Source organism: Sus scrofa, chromosome 9 (genome assembly GCF_054392235.1).
Source record: "Sus scrofa isolate SSC_HxYL_T2T_F1_AM1 chromosome 9, Sscrofa_HxYL_maternal_Yorkshire_Landrace_v2.0, whole genome shotgun sequence".
NCBI lineage: Eukaryota > Metazoa > Chordata > Mammalia > Artiodactyla > Suidae > Sus > Sus scrofa.
Window position 1 is genome coordinate 85,907,247 of NC_139391.1, and position 22,179 is coordinate 85,929,425.

General features: G+C 36.2%; 1 protein-coding gene across 9 annotated transcripts in view; it reads right to left on the minus strand.

Moving 5' to 3' along the window:
• Window positions 1-22,179, minus strand: part of THSD7A (thrombospondin type 1 domain containing 7A) — a 446,288-nt gene that overhangs the window by 168,039 nt on the left and 256,070 nt on the right. For all 9 annotated transcript variants that reach the window (XR_014815883.1, XR_014815884.1, XM_084977147.1 and 6 more), the window contains 2 exons: window positions 11,316-11,471; window positions 9,802-10,014 (listed from right to left, as the gene is read on the minus strand). Coding sequence is in view for 7 of the 9 variants with exons in the window: in XM_084977147.1 (XP_084833273.1) it covers window positions 9,802-10,014; window positions 11,316-11,471 (369 nt within the window). In the remaining 2 variants the exon portion in view is untranslated. The remainder of the gene's footprint in view (window positions 1-9,801; window positions 10,015-11,315; window positions 11,472-22,179) is intronic.

A 22,179-nucleotide genomic window follows, 5' to 3' on the forward strand; every position in this document is an offset into this window, starting at 1 on the left:
ACAATGGAATATTACTCAGCCAATAAGAAGAATGAAATAATGCCATTTGCTGCAACATGGATGGACCTAGAAACTATCATACTAAGTAGTGAAAGATAAACATCATATGATATCATCTATATTTGGAATATATATAAAAAAGGATACAAATAAACTCATTTGCAGAACAGAAGCAGTCTCACAGACTTTGAAATACTTTGGGTACAAAAGGGGGCAAGTGGGGGATGGAAGGGATAGACTTGGGGTTTGGGATTGGCATGTGCACACTGAGGTATATGAAATGATTGGCCAGTGGGGACCTGCTGTATAGTACAGAGAACTCTACCCAATATCCTGTGATAATCTATGTGGGAAAAGAATCTGAGAGAAAATGGATATGTGTATATGTATGTTACTTTGTTGTACAGCAGAAATTATCAAGCCTTGTATATTAACTATACTTCAAGAAAACTTAAAAACAAAAACAAAAAAATAAAAAAACCTGAGCCACACCAGTGACAGTATTGACTCCTTAACCACTAGGCCACCAGGGAGCAACCAGTATATACCTTAGACTTACACAATGTATTTGTCAATTTTATCTCAATAAAGCTGGGAAGAAAAAGTTAATAAAAAAAAAAAAAAGAGGTAGAGCCTATTCCTCTCCTCATTAAATGTGAGTTGTCATCGTGACTTCCTTTGACCAAAAGAATGTGGCAGAAATGATATCGTGCAAGTTCAAGAGGCCTGTCAGTTTGTTTTTGTCCTTTTAAAGCAGTGCCCTAAAACCTTCTAAGGAAGCTTATCCAACTTAATGGAAGATGAGAGCCTCCATAAAGAAGCAGCAATGCACCTTAGCAAGAAGTTAGCACCAATTGCAAAATACACCTTGGGAGGCAATCTTGGATCTTCCTTCAGTCTTAGCCAAAGCTCCATGAGTAGTCCAGTAAAACCTGAATAGGAATGCCTCAGAATCAAGAGAAAACCTTTTTTTTTTTTTTTTCTTAACCAGTGAGTTGACATGGTTTCTTAGCCAGCAGTAGTTTAATGATACATGGCCTGAGAAGTGGGAAGCAAATCCGAATGGAGATTGATGAAATCAAGAGAAGACAAAATTTGAAAGAGGAGATAAGAAATAAGAAAAGTCATGAAAGCAAACAAGGGAAGGATAATGTAAGGAAAGAGATGCATCTGCTAGGTTTAGCAATTAAACTCCTGCTTAATTTGACTTGAAAGATGTGTCTTCTATCACACTGGCTTTTACTGACAGCTATGAGAAAACTGGCTTCCCTGGGTTGTATTAAGGCACTCCATCGCTTATGATAAAATGAAAGGCTGTTTTCTCTTGCATCTGCCATTTGAAGTGGTAGCTAACACTTGTGAAATTTATACCATCTCATGAAATCTTAAACAAACTATTGTTCACTTAACCTTCATCTCAGGTTTCTGCTATATCTACCCTACTTTAAAAAAGAAAATTCTTTATAAAATTCTAACGTTTGGTAAGACATTGGTATGCAAAAGAACACTGGCTTAACCCTGATCTTTACAAATAAAAACTAATTTTAATTAATAATATATCAAAATATAATAAACACCACAATTACACACATACACAGAGCAAAGCAGAAAGATCAGAGTATCTGATGCCAGATTTTTTTAAGCCAACATAAAACTGTAATTACTACAAACCAACACTGAAGAATAACCTATTGTCTTAAGTTTTCTAAAAGGCTATAATGACTTTTTCATCTTTTCAACAAATTGAATAGTGACTCTCACCCCAATTATAGGAAACAAACTCCTACCAACAGTGTTAGATGATCCTAATTTTAAAGAGACCTTAAATTTAAGCATAATATCTAACCTAATTATATTCCAAACACATTAGAATGTAGCATAGCATTCTACAAGAAGGAAACTCCTTAGTTGATTTATTGCTTAAATTATGGAAAAACAATGCAGTTACAGGACACATTCTTGCATTTAAAAGATCAACTTTTCCATGTAATGGCTGTGTAATTTGTGTTAAGAAGTAGATTCCAGTTCCAAAGAGTAATCAGTCTTTTGAAATTGTGTTCTCAACTGGCTCTACAGATACTTCAATTGATATGAACTCAAGTTCTTCCCAAAGTTTTAGAAGCAAATGTTATTTAGGTTACTTTCCCTTACACAAATTTTAACTTAGGTTTTCATCACTCCTCCTCATGTATTATGATGTTCTTGTCCATCACTGATAAATAATTATGAAAAAATATGACACAAAATGTATTACCTTGATGGACAAAAGCAAAAGTATTTATGAATGTGCTTTCTGATTTTAAGTTCTTGAATGATATTCTAACATTTTCAAGTAGTAAACAATCTCAATGACTAGTTCTTGTGTATTTTCTTGTGTACTTTCAGGTTTCTTAGCCTTCTCAAGTTTCATTAAAATTTAAATAGGGGGAGGGAGTGGGATGGATGGGGTGCTTGGGATTGATTAATAGATGCAGACTATTGCCTTTGGAATGGATTAGCAAAGAGATCCTGCTGTGTAGCACTAGGAACTACATCTGGTCACTTATGATGTAGCATGATATGTGAGAAAAAAAGAATGCATACATGTATGTGTAACTGCGTCACCATGCTATACAGTAGAAAATTGACAGAACACTGTAAACCAGCTATAATGGAAAAAAAATAAAAATTATAAAGCGAAAAAAAGTTAAATAGAATTACCTAAATTCCACTGGAGAAGGCAGGAACCTCTTAAGTGGCAGTGGATCACCCCACTTTTATTTTCTATAAGAATTTTAATGGAGCTAATAGTTCTCCTAATACTTTTAGTTCCAATTTTATCTTGCCTCCTAGAGGATGATCACATACACACTACTTATTCTTCAAACCAGGTCACATTTTAGGACCAAGGAGAGAGCCATTAATAATGATCTCAAGAAAATGGTACTATCCTGACAAACCTGTAAGGCCAAATCACCTATTTCTCATATCAAAAGGTATTTCCAATTATCTGTGGCCCTCCTCAAACTTCTTCTCTAATTTCCTTAAGATCTTTACTCACACTTTTCCCAGAGCTTTTTTACATTCCCAAACTTCTTACCTCTCTCCCCATACTGCCAGAGAGAGCTTAAACATTATCTTATTTTGCAGAACTCAGCTCTTCTCTTATTATTCAGCAATATTGAGAGTATTGAAGATTTGTCAACCAAAACCTCCCATCAAAATATTTCCCTCAACTGGAAGCTGTATTCTCCGTGGTATAGAAGACACTATTATTAAGTTTTAGGTTTGCTTTAGTATTCACAACATTTATACCCCTTCCCACTGTATTTGGATCTCCTCCTGGACAGTGCTGTTACCCAGCATGGATCCCTCCAGATTCCTTTTACTGGATCTTTGCACCCATCTATCAGATTCTGCTGTTAATAAATTGTTTTTGACTTTCAGCTAAATAACCTTGGGCATTAGGGTGGTCTGCCAATGTAGAAAGCTGGAAGTTTCTCAGATTCACTTTCTTCCTTTGAGGCAGCACCTGTGGGCCAATGGTTTACTGGTATAGGAGTATAAAATCCCATCTTCTTTACTTCTAAAACTACAATGTTTGGGCATTAATTTATACTCCAGAGTGTCTCCCCTAATTACACAGCATCTGCAACTTTGGTATTTCCTTGTGCAGAAGAGTTAACTTAGCAGGCCTGAGGGTGCTATCCTTAGTCATGCTCACTGTGCTGGCCCTTGGCTTGCATCTGGGCACTTGAATTTCTGGAGGGCTCTCCATTCTCTAGATGATTTATTGCTTACTGTGGTTAAAGTATTTATACAAGCAACAAGGCTTAGACCAAACACCTGCATTCCTTCTGGGAGTCTGGAATTTTGTTATGGGATTGGCAGAGAGTGACTGCCAATGGCTGACCCAATGTAAACCCTAGCCTCACAGGCTCAGATGAACTTCCCTGATAGACAATACCATACATGTTACAATTTGTTGGTGGAAAAATTATACATATCCTATGTGACTCCACTTGGAGAGGACTCTCAGAAGCTTGTGCTTGGTTTCCTCTGGACTTTTCCTGTGTGCCTTTTCCTCTTGCTGATTTTGCTTTGGATCCTTTTGATGAAATACATCGTAGCTGTCGGTATGACTACATGCTAAGTTCTGTAAGTCTGCCTGGTGAATTACAGAAACCGGGGGTGGTTCTGGGAACCCAAGATACATTCCTACTTATCTATGTCGCTTCTTTATTTCCTCTTCTTTTACTGGATTCCCTGGGAGCACATCCTTAACAAACTGTGTGCATCCTAATCCTTGACTTGGCCTATGTCTTGAGGAGGGCTTATGAATATTCTCAGACAAAATAATTCTTTCTATTCCTGGAATGATTTTCTCCTTACCCTATACTCTTTATTCCACATATCTCTATCCCCCTCCAAACCATTACTCTTTAATAAATATATTTGAATGAATCAATCTGACATTTATATAATTTATAAACTATATAAAAATTATACTACAAAGCTTAAAATAAAGCAATACCTTGCCATATCTCTCCCCATACTGAGTCCTGTTTCCCAGAGACAAAATTTTTCAATATTTTTTAGGTATTTACTTCTGATTTACCATAGGATATTGAAATGGTATGTCCTTACATTCCTTTTAATACTGATACATGGGAAAAAAATAAGTATGACATGAAGTGCCTGGGAAAGAAAGAGTATATAAGTCTTCCCCTCCTCAACTCATATGTGGATACACATCTCATTTCAGCAGGAAGAAACTGGTGGTAAAAGTACAGAAAGTCACATGGCAAGCCAGTGCTTAGGACACTGTAGTCATCTTCAACCAACTTTCACAGTCAGTTCTTTTGGTACTTCTGATAACATTCAGAAATGGTTCCAAAAAGAGGCAGAAAAACTTACCTGAAAGGCCTGCTTCAGCACTAACCTCAAGGAGTTCTTAATCATAGGTCTTCTTCAGCATTACTCAAATTGAGCCAGTTTGCTTTGGATAACAGAGTCGGGTCTTATGTTCCACCAAATCAACCCTTTTCTCATTTTAGTACAGTGGTTCACAAACTCCACTGCATCAGAACTATCCAGAAAACTTCATAAAAGTACAGCTTTCTGGGACTTGCCTCCATAGTTTGTGATTCATTGGGTCTGTACACAAGACAGGTACCTGAATTTGTAGCACAGATTGCTGATGATGGGAGATTTTAAAACACTCTTTGCAAAAACAGATATAGCATTTCACAGGGTAATCGGAGCTGTAGCCGCCAGCCTATACCAGAGCCACAGCAACGCCAGATCCGAGCCGTGTCTGCCACCTACACCACAGCTCACAGCAACGCTGGATCCTTAACCCACTGAGCGAGGCCAGGGATTGAACCTGCAACCTCATGGTTCCCGGTCGGATTCTTTTCCACTGCGCCACAATGGGAACTCTAATATTTTTAACAATCTAATAGATTTTAACCATGGTGGCATGACACAATGGTATGTTACAATCAGGTCTTAGGTTTATGTAAAACATTTGTTATTAATGACATTTCAAGTAAGTAAGTTACTTTTTAATAAATAAGTTTGAGTAATTTAGGATTAATCCATATCATAATGATGTTTCTATTCATTTGAATTTTGACACACTATACCCAATGCAAGAGGAAGGAGCTGAGCTTCAAGAATGGCTTAACACACTTGGAAGACCCTGGCCAGACACTGCTCTTATTATTATACTATTAGTAGCTGTGTAATGAGTAGTTGCTGCATCAATTTACTTCTATACAAGTATTAGTTCTCGATTTCATAAAAATCTCTGTCAAGTATGACTGTGACTCATGTATGTCAACATCATGGGTTATATGTTAACTTTTACTAATGTGGAAAAAATAAGAAAAGTAGCATAGACATTGCAGGTATTTTTAAACTGCTGATACTCATTGCTTGGCAAAGTAATACACAAAAAAATAATACAACTATGGTTTACACAAAGTGCCAGTACTCTGATATCTGATACAGAACACATGGTAGTGAAATATGGATGACACCACTTTTCTTTCTTTCAACAGAGGGGAGAGAAATATGGAAACAATATTAAGTTTACAGTATCCCTAAGTAATTGATATGACAGATTATTTTCAGATTTTCAGCCTAACAGCCTTGCTTGCTTCTGTGTCTAACCAATCAATTTGGGAAAAAAAAATACTCTGGCCTCACCAAATCTAAACTTTTAAATAAAACACAAACACATTTTGCAAAAATAGAGATAAAGCAGATTTGGGATTTTCTCAGAGGTTCAAGCTCCTTTAGGATTATTCCACTTGCACTCTGCCCCATCACTACCAGACTTCTAAGAGTAGTTCCTGTATTTGTGCTTCAGAGATATGGGATCACTTTTTTAATGAACTTTAAGTTATGAGTAATATTTTTTCCGTTACTCATAAAACGTTTCTGTCTTTCTGGAGAGTCTAATTGTCTTGTAAGTTCTCTCTCACCTCGTATGTTTGCTACACCCTTCTGTGTGCCAGAGAATCTACATAAAACTCCTCCTGGGTGCCATCACAACCCTTACCAACTCTGCTCCTTAGAAGACAATTGGAAAAATAAATAATAACAGCAGCAGCAAGCAGCAAATCCTAAGATCTGTGGATCTTTGAAAACTTGGATGAAGAGTATTTCAGGAAAAAAAATACTTTAAATGCTTTGAGGTCATTAACAAAACTGTGACATTTGTGAGGAACGTGGGAAGAAAAAAAGCCTTTTTATTATTTGCTGTATTCACAGGCTCTAATTCTTCATTTCCCTTGTTGAGCTTTAACTTAATTATAAAACAAAATCTACAGCCATAGCCAGGCCTAGAGGTTGAGTCTGTACTTCTAATCAACTTTAATTCCCTGGGCTCGGTTTAATTACAAAACGACATTTGGTGCAGCTGCTAAACAGTTACCAGGTGACCACATGATAATACTGGAGAAGTGTTTACAGGTCTCCAGCTTTTGCGCTGCTTCTTCCAGCAAAGCTGTTTCAGTTATAGATACATCTGAATGGCCTCTAGGATTTATAATAAAAATTTTCTTGATTTTATAAATCCCTGCAGTTGAGCCAGTTAAAATACTGAGTTGCACTACAACTAATATCAGGAAGTAAAATGGAACAACAGAGGAGATGTCTTGATAAAGAACAATAATAACATACTGAATATCAATAACATACTTCTTACCGTTTAAAATTCATTCTGTTTGTGGGGTGGACAAAGTAAAACCACCTTATGTATATTGTGAGTTATCAGTTTGCCTCTTAGGTTATAACATACATTACTGTCCAACCTAACTAGACATATCTCATTCTTTTGCTTGTCATTGTTCGCAAGACAATTTAGGAGGTTTTTTTTATCTGTACTACAAAATATTTTTTACTTGACAAAATTAAATTTAATCACTGATGTTTCTAAAATAGCCAGTTTCTCTAGCATATTTAAAATATACTTGGAGGAGTTCCTGTCATGGCGCAGTGGAAAATAATCCAAATAGGAACCATGAGGTTTTGGGTTTGATCCCTGGTCTCACGCAATAGGTTAAGGATCTGGCATTGCCATGAGCTATGGTGTAGGTCGAAGTCACAGCTCAGATCCTGCATTACTGTGGCTGTGGTGTGGGCAGGCAGCTTTAGCTCTGATTTGACTCCTAGCCTAGGAACTTCCATATGCCACGGGTGAGGCCCTTAAAAGCAAAAAAAAAAAAAAAAAAAAAAGATACACACACACATTTACACTCAATTTGCACAAACATCCAGGAAGACCACTGCAATAAGTGAGATCTGATTTTTCATTTGATAATATTTACGTGGAAGTTCCAAGCACAATCAACTTTTCATCTTAGAGGGTTTTTGTCCATCAACTCAAATACACTTTTTTTTTTTTTTTTTGCTTTTTAGGGCCATACCTGTAGCAAATGGAAGTTTCCAGGCTAGGGGTCGAATTGGTTATCAGCTTACAACACAGCCACAGCAATGCCAGATCTGAGTCTCATCTGAGACCTACACCACAGTTCATGGCAACGCTGGATCACTGACCCACTGTGAGAGGCCAGGGATCAAACCTGTATCTTCAGGGATACTAGTCAGATTCTTTTCTGCTGCGCTCTCAAATATACTTTTTCTAATACTTAGGATTCCAGTTCCTCTCTAGGTCTATAGGAGGATAAGAAAAAAAATTATTTAAATTAAGGAAAAGGAATCAAGAAGCATTGTCATTAAAGGAGTTATAATGATGCTAAAATAAATGACACTTACTGTATTTACAGCAACTCAGAAGGTAATATAGAGTGCCATTTAATTCAAATTATGATTTGACATGAGTAGATAAGCACAACAGAATGTTTTCCATTTGCTTTCTTTTACCTCGATGTCAATTGCTTTATCATTCCCTTTACAGCAGAACTGGGTAAAAGCTAAAGAGAGGATGTACCATAGCTAATTATATCACAGAAAAAAGTGGAATATATAACATTCATAAAATATCTGGAGCAATAATCCCTTTCTTCACCTTCCAACCACAACGCTGGTTCAGATTTTACCTGGTTCATATTTTACCTGGTTCTGTCCTGCATGACTACCTTGGACCCTGGACAAAGACAACACTCTCCATTTCACAGTTAAGAGGCTAATTTTCAGTACTAGCAGGGTCTGTCAGTTTTCTATCCCAGAGAGTATCCTTCTCTACTGAACAGTGACTGAGTCACAGGAGGAAACGATTCTGCTTGCTGGAAGAAAATCTGATGGAAGGAATTACGAGGTCTACCAGATGTTCCAGTGCCCCTGAGGGGGCACCAGAATGTTGCTGCATATGCTGTAAACAGCATCAACTGTCAACTATGGGACCCTGGGGCATGGTGCTCATGCTGCTCTGACTGCAGAGTCATAGGATTCCAGAATTGGAAGGAACCTCAGAGATGATCTTAGTCAGGGGTTTTACGCTATGTCTGGGGGAGTTCTATGTTTCCTAAGTGTGACTTGGGCATTGCTAAAGAATAAGGGGGAATTTCCCTGAAACCACGGCAACACTCTTGGAAAGATGTACAAATCTTAGGTCAAGTTTGACAGCAAGACAGGATATTTTATCAAACAAAAATCAGCTGTAAAAGCCGAAGGTAATACCAATGGTTTAGGAAAAGAACCTTATGGAAAATCCCCATCCTGATGATTGTATGACATTCCTAGAAGGGAGAGCCTTAGAACTCAGAAGGCTGATTCAGGAACTCTAGGCTGCAATAGGCCTCATTGCTTGGAAGTCTGGAAATTAAGTTATATTACTAAGACACAGTATCAGAGTGGGAGGTAAAAGCTTCTGAGATCTGGACAACCAACCCTTACAACCTTTCTTTATTTATATATCATTTTCTATGTCAAATTTTAAAAGAAAAAACACTTGGAAAAAATGTTACCTTTCCTTGTTACATTTTAAATTTGACAATTTGATATATTATTGCCTTGACGATAATTTCTTATTCTATATTACTTGTTTTCAAAGTAAGAAATACCATGTGATTGTTCAAAGACCCTCTTCACAGCCACCAGAAGAAAGAAAGAGAGAAAGAGAAAAAGAAAGAAATGGAAGGAAGAAGGAAGGAAAAAAGAAAGGAAAGAAAAAAGAAAAGTGTGGGAAGGGAGGGAAGGAAGGAATGAAGGAAGGAAAGAAGGAGGAAAGGAAAGAAGGAGCAGCTATTTCTATGTTTGTAAATGGAACCAGTTATGATAAAACATGAGATTTAACATAAGGAAAAGCACTTCTCCAGAGTCAGACATTCATAAAAGCAACATCTTTCTTACCATCACTGTTGATGCATACAACCTCTTGAACTTGAGTGCCTGGACCACATTCTTTTCCATTATCCGGTTCACAGTCTCCAAGCCTCACTGCTTTCCAGTCATAGCAGGATGGCTCTTCACAGGGAATGGCTTCCAGTAAGTGAGGGCAGTTCCCAGTGCCCCCAGAGCCTCCAGTGGGCTCATTGGTAATGCGCCGCTTCCTCAGTTTGAAACCTGAATTATTGGGGAAGGAAAATATTTATTGTTACCATCATGGGTTGAATATTCAGAAGACTGAATGAAACCCCAAGTTAAATTTGGATGAGGGTAGAGGGTAGAAGTCATAACTGCTTTAATCACTAGTGTATCCCCAAACTCTAGCTTAGTGTGAACTCATTAATACTTTATTAAATGAACAAATGAATGAAAGAACAGAATGGCCAAAGAGGAACTTTTGGGGTTAGCCTACTATAGTAAAAATAAAGCAAGAATGGAATGGGGGGGATTGCTTTTGGTTAATTTGCAAAGTCTGCAGTTATAAAATATTCAAAGACACAACAAAATCTCAAGCTATTCAGAAATATTTATGACCAACAAAAGTACTATTATTACTTTTGAATTGCGTTGAATTCTTTGACAAGATCATGTGATTAAATTTAAAAAGGAACCTCTGAGAGGTCTGCTGGTCCCAGGAAATTGTCTCTTTGAGCTTTAGTTGATTTTAAACTATCTGGAAATTTGAATTAGGGACATAAACCACCTGGGCTCAAACAAGGAGGATTCAAAGTCTTGCTCTGTGTTTTAATAGCACCTAAGTGTTGCCCTTCCTGACAATGTATAACAAAATTAGTGAATGTTTATTGCTATGTGAACATACTAAAATTACTAAAAAAACTGTCCTTTGAAACAAAGTAGAAAAATATTTTCAATTACTAAATCATATGAAAATGACCCTACCATGTCTACTATGTAGTAATAAACAACTGCATTTATTCTACTCCTTTTAGATATATAATTGCATCACAAAAGCAATAGTTGTTATTTTTTTGTCTGTTTATTTAAGTAATAAGGAATTATGTCTTTCTAGGTTCTAGCTATGGGTCAGACAATGAAATGTGTTTTATATTTATCTCATCTTTAAAGAAAACCTGGGTAACAGTATTCTATCCCTTTTACAGATAATGGGACAAAGATTTAAATAAGTTAATTAACTTATCTAAACAATAGAGGACAGAATAGGGTTTCCAATCCAGGTCAGCCTGACAGCACAGCTCATCTTAACCACTGCGCCAACTGTCTCACATGTTCTCCATCTGTTGTCTAAATTAACAAGCATCTTGCCTACGATCTGCAGTTTTAATCTTCTGGTGCCATCACCAGAGGAGGTGTATATATATTTTTTGATCAATACTCATTACCATTCTGGAAAATATTGCATACAAATGATCACAGGAACACAGAGTGGCATTTGTCAATAATTCATGGTTTGACAAAACTGACAAAATATTTCAGCATGCCATATTAATATTATATACCTTTTTTGCCTTGCTGGTCATTACAGTTTTCATAAGTACATGGTCCCCAAGCTGTCCAAGGCGAAACCTCACATTCAGTAGGACAGGGAATGTGGCACAGTTGTGTTGTATTAGGGACAGGGCCAGTGCATGATTTCACGTCCACTGGTTTTGAGGCTGTTGAGAGAAAAAAAAATACAGAGATCCCTTAAGAATTAAACATTGCTATGGTCAACAATATGATTTTTCTATGTGTCTGGACAGGGAAAATGCTTAAAGTAGTGCCACCAAGACATTATTCTGATGCTTCTCAGCTCCATCCTGAGAATAAAGGGAGAAGGAATGGAGAAAAAAGAAGCAGTTGTCAAATGAAACAGGGTGCAAGTCTTGCAGATTGTTTGATTACCAGCTTTACTACTAATTACCCATGCAATTAATAATGCTGAGTCTCAACTTTCTCCGTCAGTAAAATAATCCATAATGCTAATTTTATTTCTAAAATCTTATAGTTAAGAGTCGAAGAAAGTGGAAGGTACTTTGAGGACTGATCAGAGTAGGGGTATTTTTTCCATAAACATATGCATCTTTAATGTAATATGGAAAAAACCTCCACTGAGGGGCTTCTGGGAGGGCAGTCTCCCTTCCCTTTTGGTCCACAGAAAGGTAACTGATGGATACAATGAAGGAGTAGCTCAGGCCACCAGATGGGGCATCTCTGTCTCCAGCTGATGACTCACTAGATACTTTCCAAAACTTTAAAGACTATACTATCTACATATGCGATCCAAAGCTTAGAACTGCTAAAAAGGCTAATTAATAATTGTCCATGTATGTTCACGAGCTGACCATTGAGCTGTGGATATTGCTAGCCCTTGCTTCTCTTCCGTTTCAATGACTGCAGTCTATTTTGTACAACACAAGCATTTGACAGTTAATGTCAAGATATGCTCATAGATCTTGTTAAAAATGACTAAATGAGGTACTACTGTCCAGCATGTGGAACTATATCCAATTTCTTGGGATAAACCATGATGAAGATAATATTAGAAAGGGAATGTGTATATACATATATATATGTATGTATCACTGGGTCACTTTTCTGTACAGGAGAAATCGGCACATTGTAAATCAACTACACTTTAATACAAAAATAAATATCAGAAAAATACATTAAACATTAAAAAAATTAAAAATGACTAGGTTAGAAAGATACTTGAAGCTTTGTAGAAATCAGAGGAGAATCAAGGTGTACTACTATAAAATTTTTGAGAAATAAATGTCTTGGGCACACATTTACTTTAATAAAACCTAGCTCTTGTTACCCTCTGATACTTTGAAATACCCATAAATCTAGCATAAAAGACTGAAATAATAAGAGGTCTTAAATCTCATTTTCTCCATGTAAAGGACTATCACATTTCAATTGCATGGGGTGGCAGATAGAAGCTCATAGAGAAAACAAAATATTTTAAACTATATTATCCTAACTTTTAAATAAAAGTACTAAGTATATCTGCTTATAGTTTAACTATTAAAGCAAACTGTAGGTACTTGTGTATCCCTCAAGTTTCTGCACACACAAATACAAACAACCATAAGTGCTCTGCACACACAGATACAACCCTTGTGCTATCTAAAGACTACTATACCGACTCCTCTGTCTGCCACAGATTCACAGTTCTGAAAAATATTCTATAGATTTTATTTTTTTCCTTTTATTTCCTTCCCTTTCTACTCACCCCTACCTCCCCCACAATACTGCAGTGAAAATGCCTGGATACCTCTAATTTGCTTAGCATGATCACCATGAACATTCTCACTTAAGTTGCTACTTTGTATCATAACATTAGCCAAAGTCAAAAATGATTAAGTGGATTGCTTTCCAACAGAGAAAGTACTTGGCACACTAATGACAGAAAATACAGAAATAAATGCTTCATTTCTCTAAATATATACATAAAAAAACTTGACACCAATGATACATCATTGACACAAAATAATTTGTTTTTAATATTCTTACAGGCATAAGAATCTTGTGGTGGTTAATTTCATGTGTCGACTTGCCTGGACTAAGGGATACCCACAGAGCTGGTAAAGCACTGTTACTGAGGGTGTCTGTGAGGGTGTTTCTGGAAGAGATTAGCATTTGAATCAGTAGATTGAGTGAAGAAAGCCCTCCCCAGTGTGCGTGGGGCATCATCCAACCCTTTGAGGCCTCAATAGAACAAAAACTTGAGCAAAAGGCAAATCCTTTAGTGTCCTGAGCTGGTGTATCCATTTTTTCCTGACCTTGGAAATTAGAGTCCCTGGCTCTGGGAAACTGGGAATTAAACCAGTGGCCCCACTCGCATAATCATGGGAGCCAATTCCTATAATAAATTTCCTCATATATATCTATATATATCCTATTAGTTCTGTTTCTCTGGAGAACCTTGACTAACTCACTTTAACAGCATGGAGAAAGCTCCTGTAACTGCAAATTAGCATAAGTGATTCCTTCACTTATAGAATCCTTCAGACTGTCATTTAAATTGTGGCTATATGTTTAATGACATTAAAATTATCCATTCTTTCCCTTCAATTGAATAAAAGTAACTTGAGGCTTTTTTATTGTATAGTTTTGGAAATCATAGTTACTATAAAGGGAAGTCTACTGAGCATACAATTATTAGAACCTGAAGAAATTTATTTTATCTGTAAGGCTAAAAACTTTAGGAAGAAAACAAGGTTGTATTTATTTATTTATTTATATTACTCAAATGAATTTATCACATCTGTAGTTGTATAATGATCATAACAATCTGATTTCACAGGATTTCCATCCCACAACCCAAGCACATCCTCCAACCCCCCAAACTGTCTCCTCTAGAGACCATAAGTTTTTCAATGTCTGTGAGTCAGCATCTGTTCTGCAAAAAAGTTCAGTCTGTCCTTTTCTCAGATTCCACATGTCAGTGAAAGCATTTGATGTTGCTGTCTCATTGTATGACTGACCTCACTTAGCATGATAGCTTCTAGGACCATACATGTTGCTAAAAATGCTGATATTTCATTCTTTTTAATGGCTGAGTAATATTCCATTGTGTATATGTACCACCTCTTCTTGATTCACTCCTCTGTTGATGGACATTTAGGTTGTTTCTATGTCTTGGCTATTGTAAATAGTGCTGCAATGAACACTGGAGCACATGTGTCTCTGTGAGTCATGGATTTCTCTGGATAGATGCCCAGGAGTGGGATTGCTGGATCAAATGGTAGTTCTATGTTTAGTTTTCTGAGGAATCTCCATACGGCTTTCCACAGTGGTTGCACCAATTTACAATCCCACCAACAGTGTACTAGGGTTCCTTTTTCTCCACACCCTCTCCAGCACTTATTGTTTGTAGACTTTTGGATGATGGCCATTCTGGCGTGTGAGGTGGTACCTCAGAGTGGTTTTGATTTGCATTTCTCTAATAATGAGTGACGCTGAACATCTTTTCATGTGTTTCTCGGCCATCTGTATGTCTTCTTTGGAGAACTGTCTGTTTAGATCTTCTGCCCATTTTTTGATGGGGTTGTTTGTTTTTTTGGTATGCAGCTGCAGAAGGTGTTTATAAATTTTGGAGATTAATCCCTAAAACAAGGTTTAATCAAGGAAACAGGTAAAAACATTAATTCCTGACCATTTTTCTGTGAGCTTAATTTTACCTTTTGGTGTATTTTGAATGAATCAAATAGATTATCAGTCACAAATTCTCCCTGAGCTATTAAAAGAGAAATGTGATGAATAAAGGAAATAGTGGAATAAGAGAATAGTTATGGAAGTATTGCTTGAAACAAAATACTTAAGTTTTTCTGCTAAACTGGTCAAATCAACACTGAGATAATACAGTTCTTGAAAAATAACCTCCAATTTAGAGATAAATTTTACCTTCCTCCCTTCCCCTGTCCCTCCCTTCCTCCCTCCTTCTCTCACTGTTCCCTCCCTCCCTTCTTTCTTTCTTCCTTTCTTTCATTAATAAAAGAAACACAAGGAGAGAATATGTATTTGTGCATGACTCAATTCCTTTGGTGATGTTCATTATAGGTTTTCTTATAGAGTATATACCGATTAATGTAAATCACAGATATCAGCTGAACTCCTCAATAACCAGTCTTGCATCCCTGAATAAACTATACTTGGTCCTATTTTTCAATTCTTATATATATTACTGAATTCTTATTTGCTAATATTTTGTTAAAGATTTCTGTGTCTATATTTATGAAAAAGTTTGGTCTGTAGTTTTCTGAGCTACTACCATTGTTTTCATGTTCCTTGGGAATTCCTCTTTCACACATGACTTATTTAGAGGTGGACTGTTTAGTTTCCAAGGGTTTGGAAATTGTTATTTTTCTGTGATAGAAACTTAGTTTGGTTCCAATTGTGCTCAGAGAAAACACTTTGTATGATTTAAATTCTTTTACATTTGTTAAAGTTTGTCTTACAGATCAAGATATGGTCCGTCTTAGTATATGTTTTGTAGACATGTGAAAAGAAGGTACATTGTGTTGTTGGATGGAGTGTTGTAGCAATGCCTAATAGTTTTCAATGATTGATGTTCTTGAATTCTTCTATACTCTTGCTGACATTTTATGTTGGAAATACAGTGTTGTCATCTTTGACTTTAATTGTGGTTTAGTGTATTTCTTCTTTCAGTTCTATTGGTTTTTGTTCATGTGTCTTGCAGTGTGTTGTTCAATGCATATACATTTAAGATTAGTCTTTTTTGATGGACTGACTCTTTCATCTTTACATAATGTCCTTCTCTGTTTCTGGTAATTTCCTTTGCTCTGATTTCTAATTTACCTGATATTAATATAGCCACTTCTGCTTCTCTTTGAGTAATATTTTCATGTTTATTTTTTTCCATTATTTACTTTCAACCTGATGTATTGCTCTATTTGAAGTGAGTTTCTTATAGAATGTGTATAGTTGGGTCTTATTTTCTAATCCACTCCACCAATTTATGTCTTTTCTCCTTATCGGTTTAATTTTGTCTAGATACAGAATGTATTTTAATTTTTATAATGCATTAGAAGCAAATTATAACATTGCTTGAATAGGTGTTTTTTAAAATCTGTACCCACAGGTGCTTCTGGACTGCTGTCTTCTCTCACTCCAAGTCTGAGATGGGGAGGCAAAAAGAAAACCAAAGGAACTCAGAGTTCCCATCATGACTCAGCGGTTAACAAATCTGACTAGGAACCACGAGGTTGCAAGTTCAATCCCTGACCTCGCTCAGTGGGTTAAGGATCCAGCATTGCCGTAAGCTGTGGTGTAAGTGGCAGACATGGATCCAGCACTACTGTGGCTCTGGCGTAGGCCAGCAGCTACAACTCTGATTAGACCCCTAGCCTGGGAACCACAGGGGCGGCCCTAGAAAAGATAAAAAAAGACAAAAAAAAAAAAAAAAAAAGGGAAGAGAGAAAACTAAAGGAACTCATCATTTTGTCATTTCTTGAGTCTTAAAATCTTTCGCTTATCTGCCTCCTTTTCTCCAGAGTCATCTTGTGGTCTGTTTACAAATATAAATGCTCACTATCACTGATTATTAGATAAATGCAAATCAAAACTATCATGAGATACCACCTCACACCAGTCGGAATGACCATCATTAATAAGTCCACAAATAACAAATGCTGGAGGGGGTGTGGAGAAAAGGGAACTCTTTTGCACTTTTGGTGGGAATGTAAGCTGGTACAACCACTATGGAGATACCTTAGAAAACTATACATAGAACTCCCATATGACCCAGCAATCCCACTCGTGGCACATATCCAGACAAAACTTTCCTTAAAAAAGAAAGAATTTCTTTTTTAATTTAGTGAGAGAGTTAGGAAATATTACTCTTTTATATCTTCCTGGAAGCAGAGGTCCAGACACAATTCAAAAAATAAAACATTTCAATTTTATAACTGAGATCGTAAGAAAGGAAAACCCTCAAAAGGATTCCTTAAATCCATAGCATGAATCCCATATAGTACCAGAGTCTTAAAGCTGGCTTCTCTCTTGGGGAATTACTGATCCCAGGTTATAGAAATTTCAATTTTAATGGCCTAATGCCCATTAAATTGCATATCCAGAGTTCTTCAATTACCAGGGATAAAGAAAGGCATTTTCAGCCAGAAAAAGAGTGTTTAATTTTAAAAGACCGTCATTAAGGAAATTTCTAAAAGATTTATTTCTCATACAAAAAAAAGCAAACAGAGAAGCAGGATCTAAGATACCAGATGGAATGGTGGCCAAAGAAAATAATGTGAGTAAAAGTAAACACTGACTGTAAAAGCATAATTATGATGATTAAATAGGGGAGTGTGGTAGGCAGAGTAATGGTCCCCCAAAGATTCCATGCCTTAATCCTTGGAATTGGTGCCTATGTTTTCTCAATGGGAAAAAGGACTCTGCAGATACTGTTCAGGGTTTGAACCCTGAGATGGAGAAATAATCCTGGATTATCTAAGTGGGCCTAATCTAATCACACTATCCTAAAAAAGCAGAAAGCCTTTCCCAGCTGGTCAGAAAGGTGAGATGGAAGAAGGAGGAGGAGAGATTCAAAGCATGAGAAGTACTTGATTTGGCATTTCTGCTTTTGGAGGAATGTGGTCAGAGCCAAGGAATGTGGCCTCTCAAAGTTGGGCATGGTGTCCAAGAGACAATCAGTAAGGAAATGAAGATCTCTATTCTTCAACTGCAGAGAACGGAACTCTGTCAACAATTTCAGCAAGGAAACAGATGTTGCTCTAGAGCCTCTAGAAAGAAAGGCAACTCTGCTAAGCCTCTGATAGCCATGTAAGACCCATGTCAGATTTCTGAGTCACAGAACTGTAAGATAAAATGTCAGGTTTGTGGTAATTTGTCATAGTAATGACAAAAAATTAACACAGGGAGTTATAAATAACAATACATAAATAAAACACAAGACTACATAATATATAACTCGGTGAAAGTTAATCAGAGGTATAATAGTCTAAAGTCCTTGGCAAGGTAACATATTAATTATAGATTATATTCAGTTGGGTCCGGACTTTAATATTTTAATCTCTTTATAGAAACAAGATAAGAATATATAACTTCTAAACCAAAGGAAACAATATAACAGTAACTGTTACAATAAATTCAAAGGCAGACAAGAATGAAGAAAAGGAAAAAAATTGAATGAAGAGAATAAGAAGAAATGAAGGTAAAGTCTAATCCACTAAAAGTCAAAGATTACCAGACTTAATAGAAAAATAAAATCTGAAATGACATTTATATCTCTTAGTTTATCAAAAGAAAAAAAAAAAAACCTTGATATTTGACAATACAAAGTGCTGGAGAAGATGCTGAAACAGCCAGAATGGTTAAACACTGCTAGGAGAAATCTAAGTTGTTTTAACCATTCCAGAAAATAACTTGGAATTTTCTAGTAGATTTGAAGACAGGCAAACTCTCATGTACATAACTTTGGAAAAACGATTAGACATTAGACATTTGCCTCAGGAGATATTTATAAGAATTGCCACTGAAGCATTGCTTATAACTGCAAATATCTAGGAATAACTCAGGTGTCCAACAAAAAGGAAATAAATGTTAAATTATGGAATTGATACTACAGTATCTATACAATGCTATACAGAGGTAGAAATAAACTGGAGTACAATAATCAAAGTAATGAAACCCATCAATATACCAAAGAGTAAAGAAATCAAGCCAAAAAAGCATATATACTATTAAAACTTTATATAAGTTTTAAAAAACAAACATGATCACCAAGTTCTGGGATAAATAGGAAAGAGGAGACCAGCCACTACTGTCTTGGAACTGGCCTGATCCTTTCAGCTGGGCCCTGGTGTTTTTAAGAGCTGGCCTGGTACTCTGAGCTATGCCATGGTGTTCTCCTATGGGGTATAAATAATCCCCCAGAGTACCAAATCAGACAAGTCATTCTGGACTACGATGGAGTGAGGCAAAAAATAAGATTACTTCATGTGTCACCAAGGAAGGTCACCATGGGGACTGCAAAAATATCAACGACTCTCATCTCCCAGATATGAGTGAGTTCTGCTTCTTTATCAATTACAACTTTAGCCACCCTCTAGTCTTTCCTCCTTTCCAAAAGGTTTATTAAGATACCTGGTTATAGAATTACCCTTGTTTCCTTATGGTATTTAATCCACAGCCAAGCCCACTTATTTAAATCTCCCTAAAATGATTACCTGATTGAAGCCTAAGTCCTAATATAAGTGCTATCTGACATTTTTATTGAGATGCCCATGGTTACCCTTGGTGTAGGTCCTCTCTTACTGCAAAAAATAATAAAGCCAACTTGTTCAAGCACAAGTGTATACTTGGTGGTCTTTGACTGCAGAGCATGGACAAATCAAATACATAAAAGCAAGGAATGTTAAACATAAAATTTAGAATAGGTGTCCCACCTGTGGATGGAGTGGGATGTGCTTTATTTAAGGTGCTAGGCAATGTTATGGTGGGTCCAGTACTTAAAAAATATTATTTCATATAGTTTGCACAAAATCCCATGGTATAGGCATTTTAGTTATCCCCATTCGGGGTGGCAGTGGTATATAATTATTCCCAAATGGGGAAACTGAATGTGGAAAGGTTAAGTAACTTTCTCAAAGTCACATATCTAAGAAATTATAGATTTTTGATTCATATCCAGGCAGGGTAGCTCCATAATCTTCAGTGTGTACTTCTAACTACTACTCATGTGATCTTGAAAGCATAAGTGAGGCACTTTAAACAATATGTAATAATATGTAATGATACACACACATGCAAACACATCTGAAATAAGTCATAATGTATTAAAACACAGTCGATGGGGATTATTAGTATAATGCATGTATGCCATAATAATATAATGAGGCTATCAAGATAATAAAACGTCAGCCCTGGTAGTGAAATCAGTGAAAACTATTCAGACTTTCATACATCAGCTGAGAATGGAACTAAATAGTCATTCTACAAGATATAAAAAACTGGCCATCCAACTAAACTACTATTAAGGTGGGATGTTCTACACTCACACTGATAATAATAATAATAATAGTGAATACTTACATTGAATTTACTAAATAATTTTAATCCTCATGACAATCTCATGAAGTATGTTCAATTACAGTAATCCAAAATTTAAAGATGAGGAAATTGAGGCACAGAGAGATTAAGTAACTTGCCTATGGTCACACAGCTAGTTAGTACCATCTGGTATTGGACTTCAGCAACCATGCTCTTATCCACTCTGCTATATACCATGATACGACAATTAACAGAACCCACGTTCGTCCCTTATTTCTTACCCCAACTCCCAGAACTCTATAATATGAAGTTTGGCTTGACCAGAAGACATTTTTAAAAGTTTATTTAATTATTATTGGTGTGGGGGGGGGTGGTGACAGAGAAACTAGGAATGATACTCATCTGGAAAATGAGTCTTCAAGTATTTTAATACAAAACATTTTAGATTCTCATCCATTTTTTTAATGCTAAAATTTAAAAGCTAAATAATTTTCATCCTTATGCCTAAAAAATATACCACGTGTTTTAAACTTTTTGTATCATAAATACATACTTGGATTCTCAAAACATTTTAAATGACAGATCTCACCCTCAGCCTACTTCAGACCTATGTGTATAACAATATGCCCTTTCTGAGTCCTTCAAAAGATATATTAGGGTTCTAACGTCGAGAAAAATGCAATAGGTTGAATAATTCATTCACCCACTTAGCAAAATGGCTGAGTGTGTTAGGCATTCAAAAGCTCCTGATACAGTATTTTTTCCATTGTCTTCCCTGAAAATCTTTTTCTTTTTTTTTTGTTTTTTGTTTTTTCAGGATTTTTATTAAAATAGCAGTAGAGGGGCTTTAATAGCACACATTTCAGAGCCACTTAATTGGAAATTCTCAGCATTGAACCCAGAGAGTATATATGTACTGTATTCTCATTCACTCTTTGAACAGTTCCTTTCACCTTCTTTCCCTTACTGGAGTCTGGTTATTTCCTAATGGTTTCTATTTCCTGCAGCCCTCTCAAGCAGAGGCTCTTCCATTCTCTTACATGTTTCATCAGTGGGGTAGGTGTCTTGTTCTTGATATAGCATTGTTTCTTTAAACAAGCTTATTTGATTGCTAATCATAATTCCAAGGAAATTCTCTTGGATTTAAGTCAATTTCTGTATAGGAACTGACCAAGTATTAAATATACATACATACTTATATATGTATATGTATGCCTGGTAACAAAAGAGATTCCAAAGACATGTAAATAAAATTAATTACAAAGGGCTCTCCTTTCCTTTGTTACTCTGTTTTTCAGTATGTTAAACATTGGATGCCTACTCTGCAAAGCCCTGCCACTGCATTAGGAACCATATACCCAAGGGTGCTATAGGGCCAATGGCAGCAGCAATGGTGATTTTTCTTATCAGCATGTGATGATAGTAATTTAGGGTATATTTAACCAAAGCAGTTTTAATTCCATGAAGGTTCTTTTGATGGTTTACTCAACACCCACTTACATGTCAGCTGGAGGCAAAATAAATTCTCAAGAACTTGTGTCAAGCAAATAAAGAAAGACTTCATTCTGAAAATTAATCAAATTCTACATGTATCAGTGATTACTTAAAGCTTTGTGAAGATGTTCTTATACTAAACTTTATTCACAGAAATTTATTTTATCTTTCACAGGCTGGTATAGTTAATGGGGACATAAAACTCATGTTCTTTTTAATAACAGAAGGCATTGTTTTCAAGATAATATGCTTATTCTTTAATCAATATTCCAACAATGTTTAAAATGATGGTTGAGAATTATCTCTTGGTATTTAACGTGCTTCAGAGCTCACTGCCAATCCTTTCTGGCT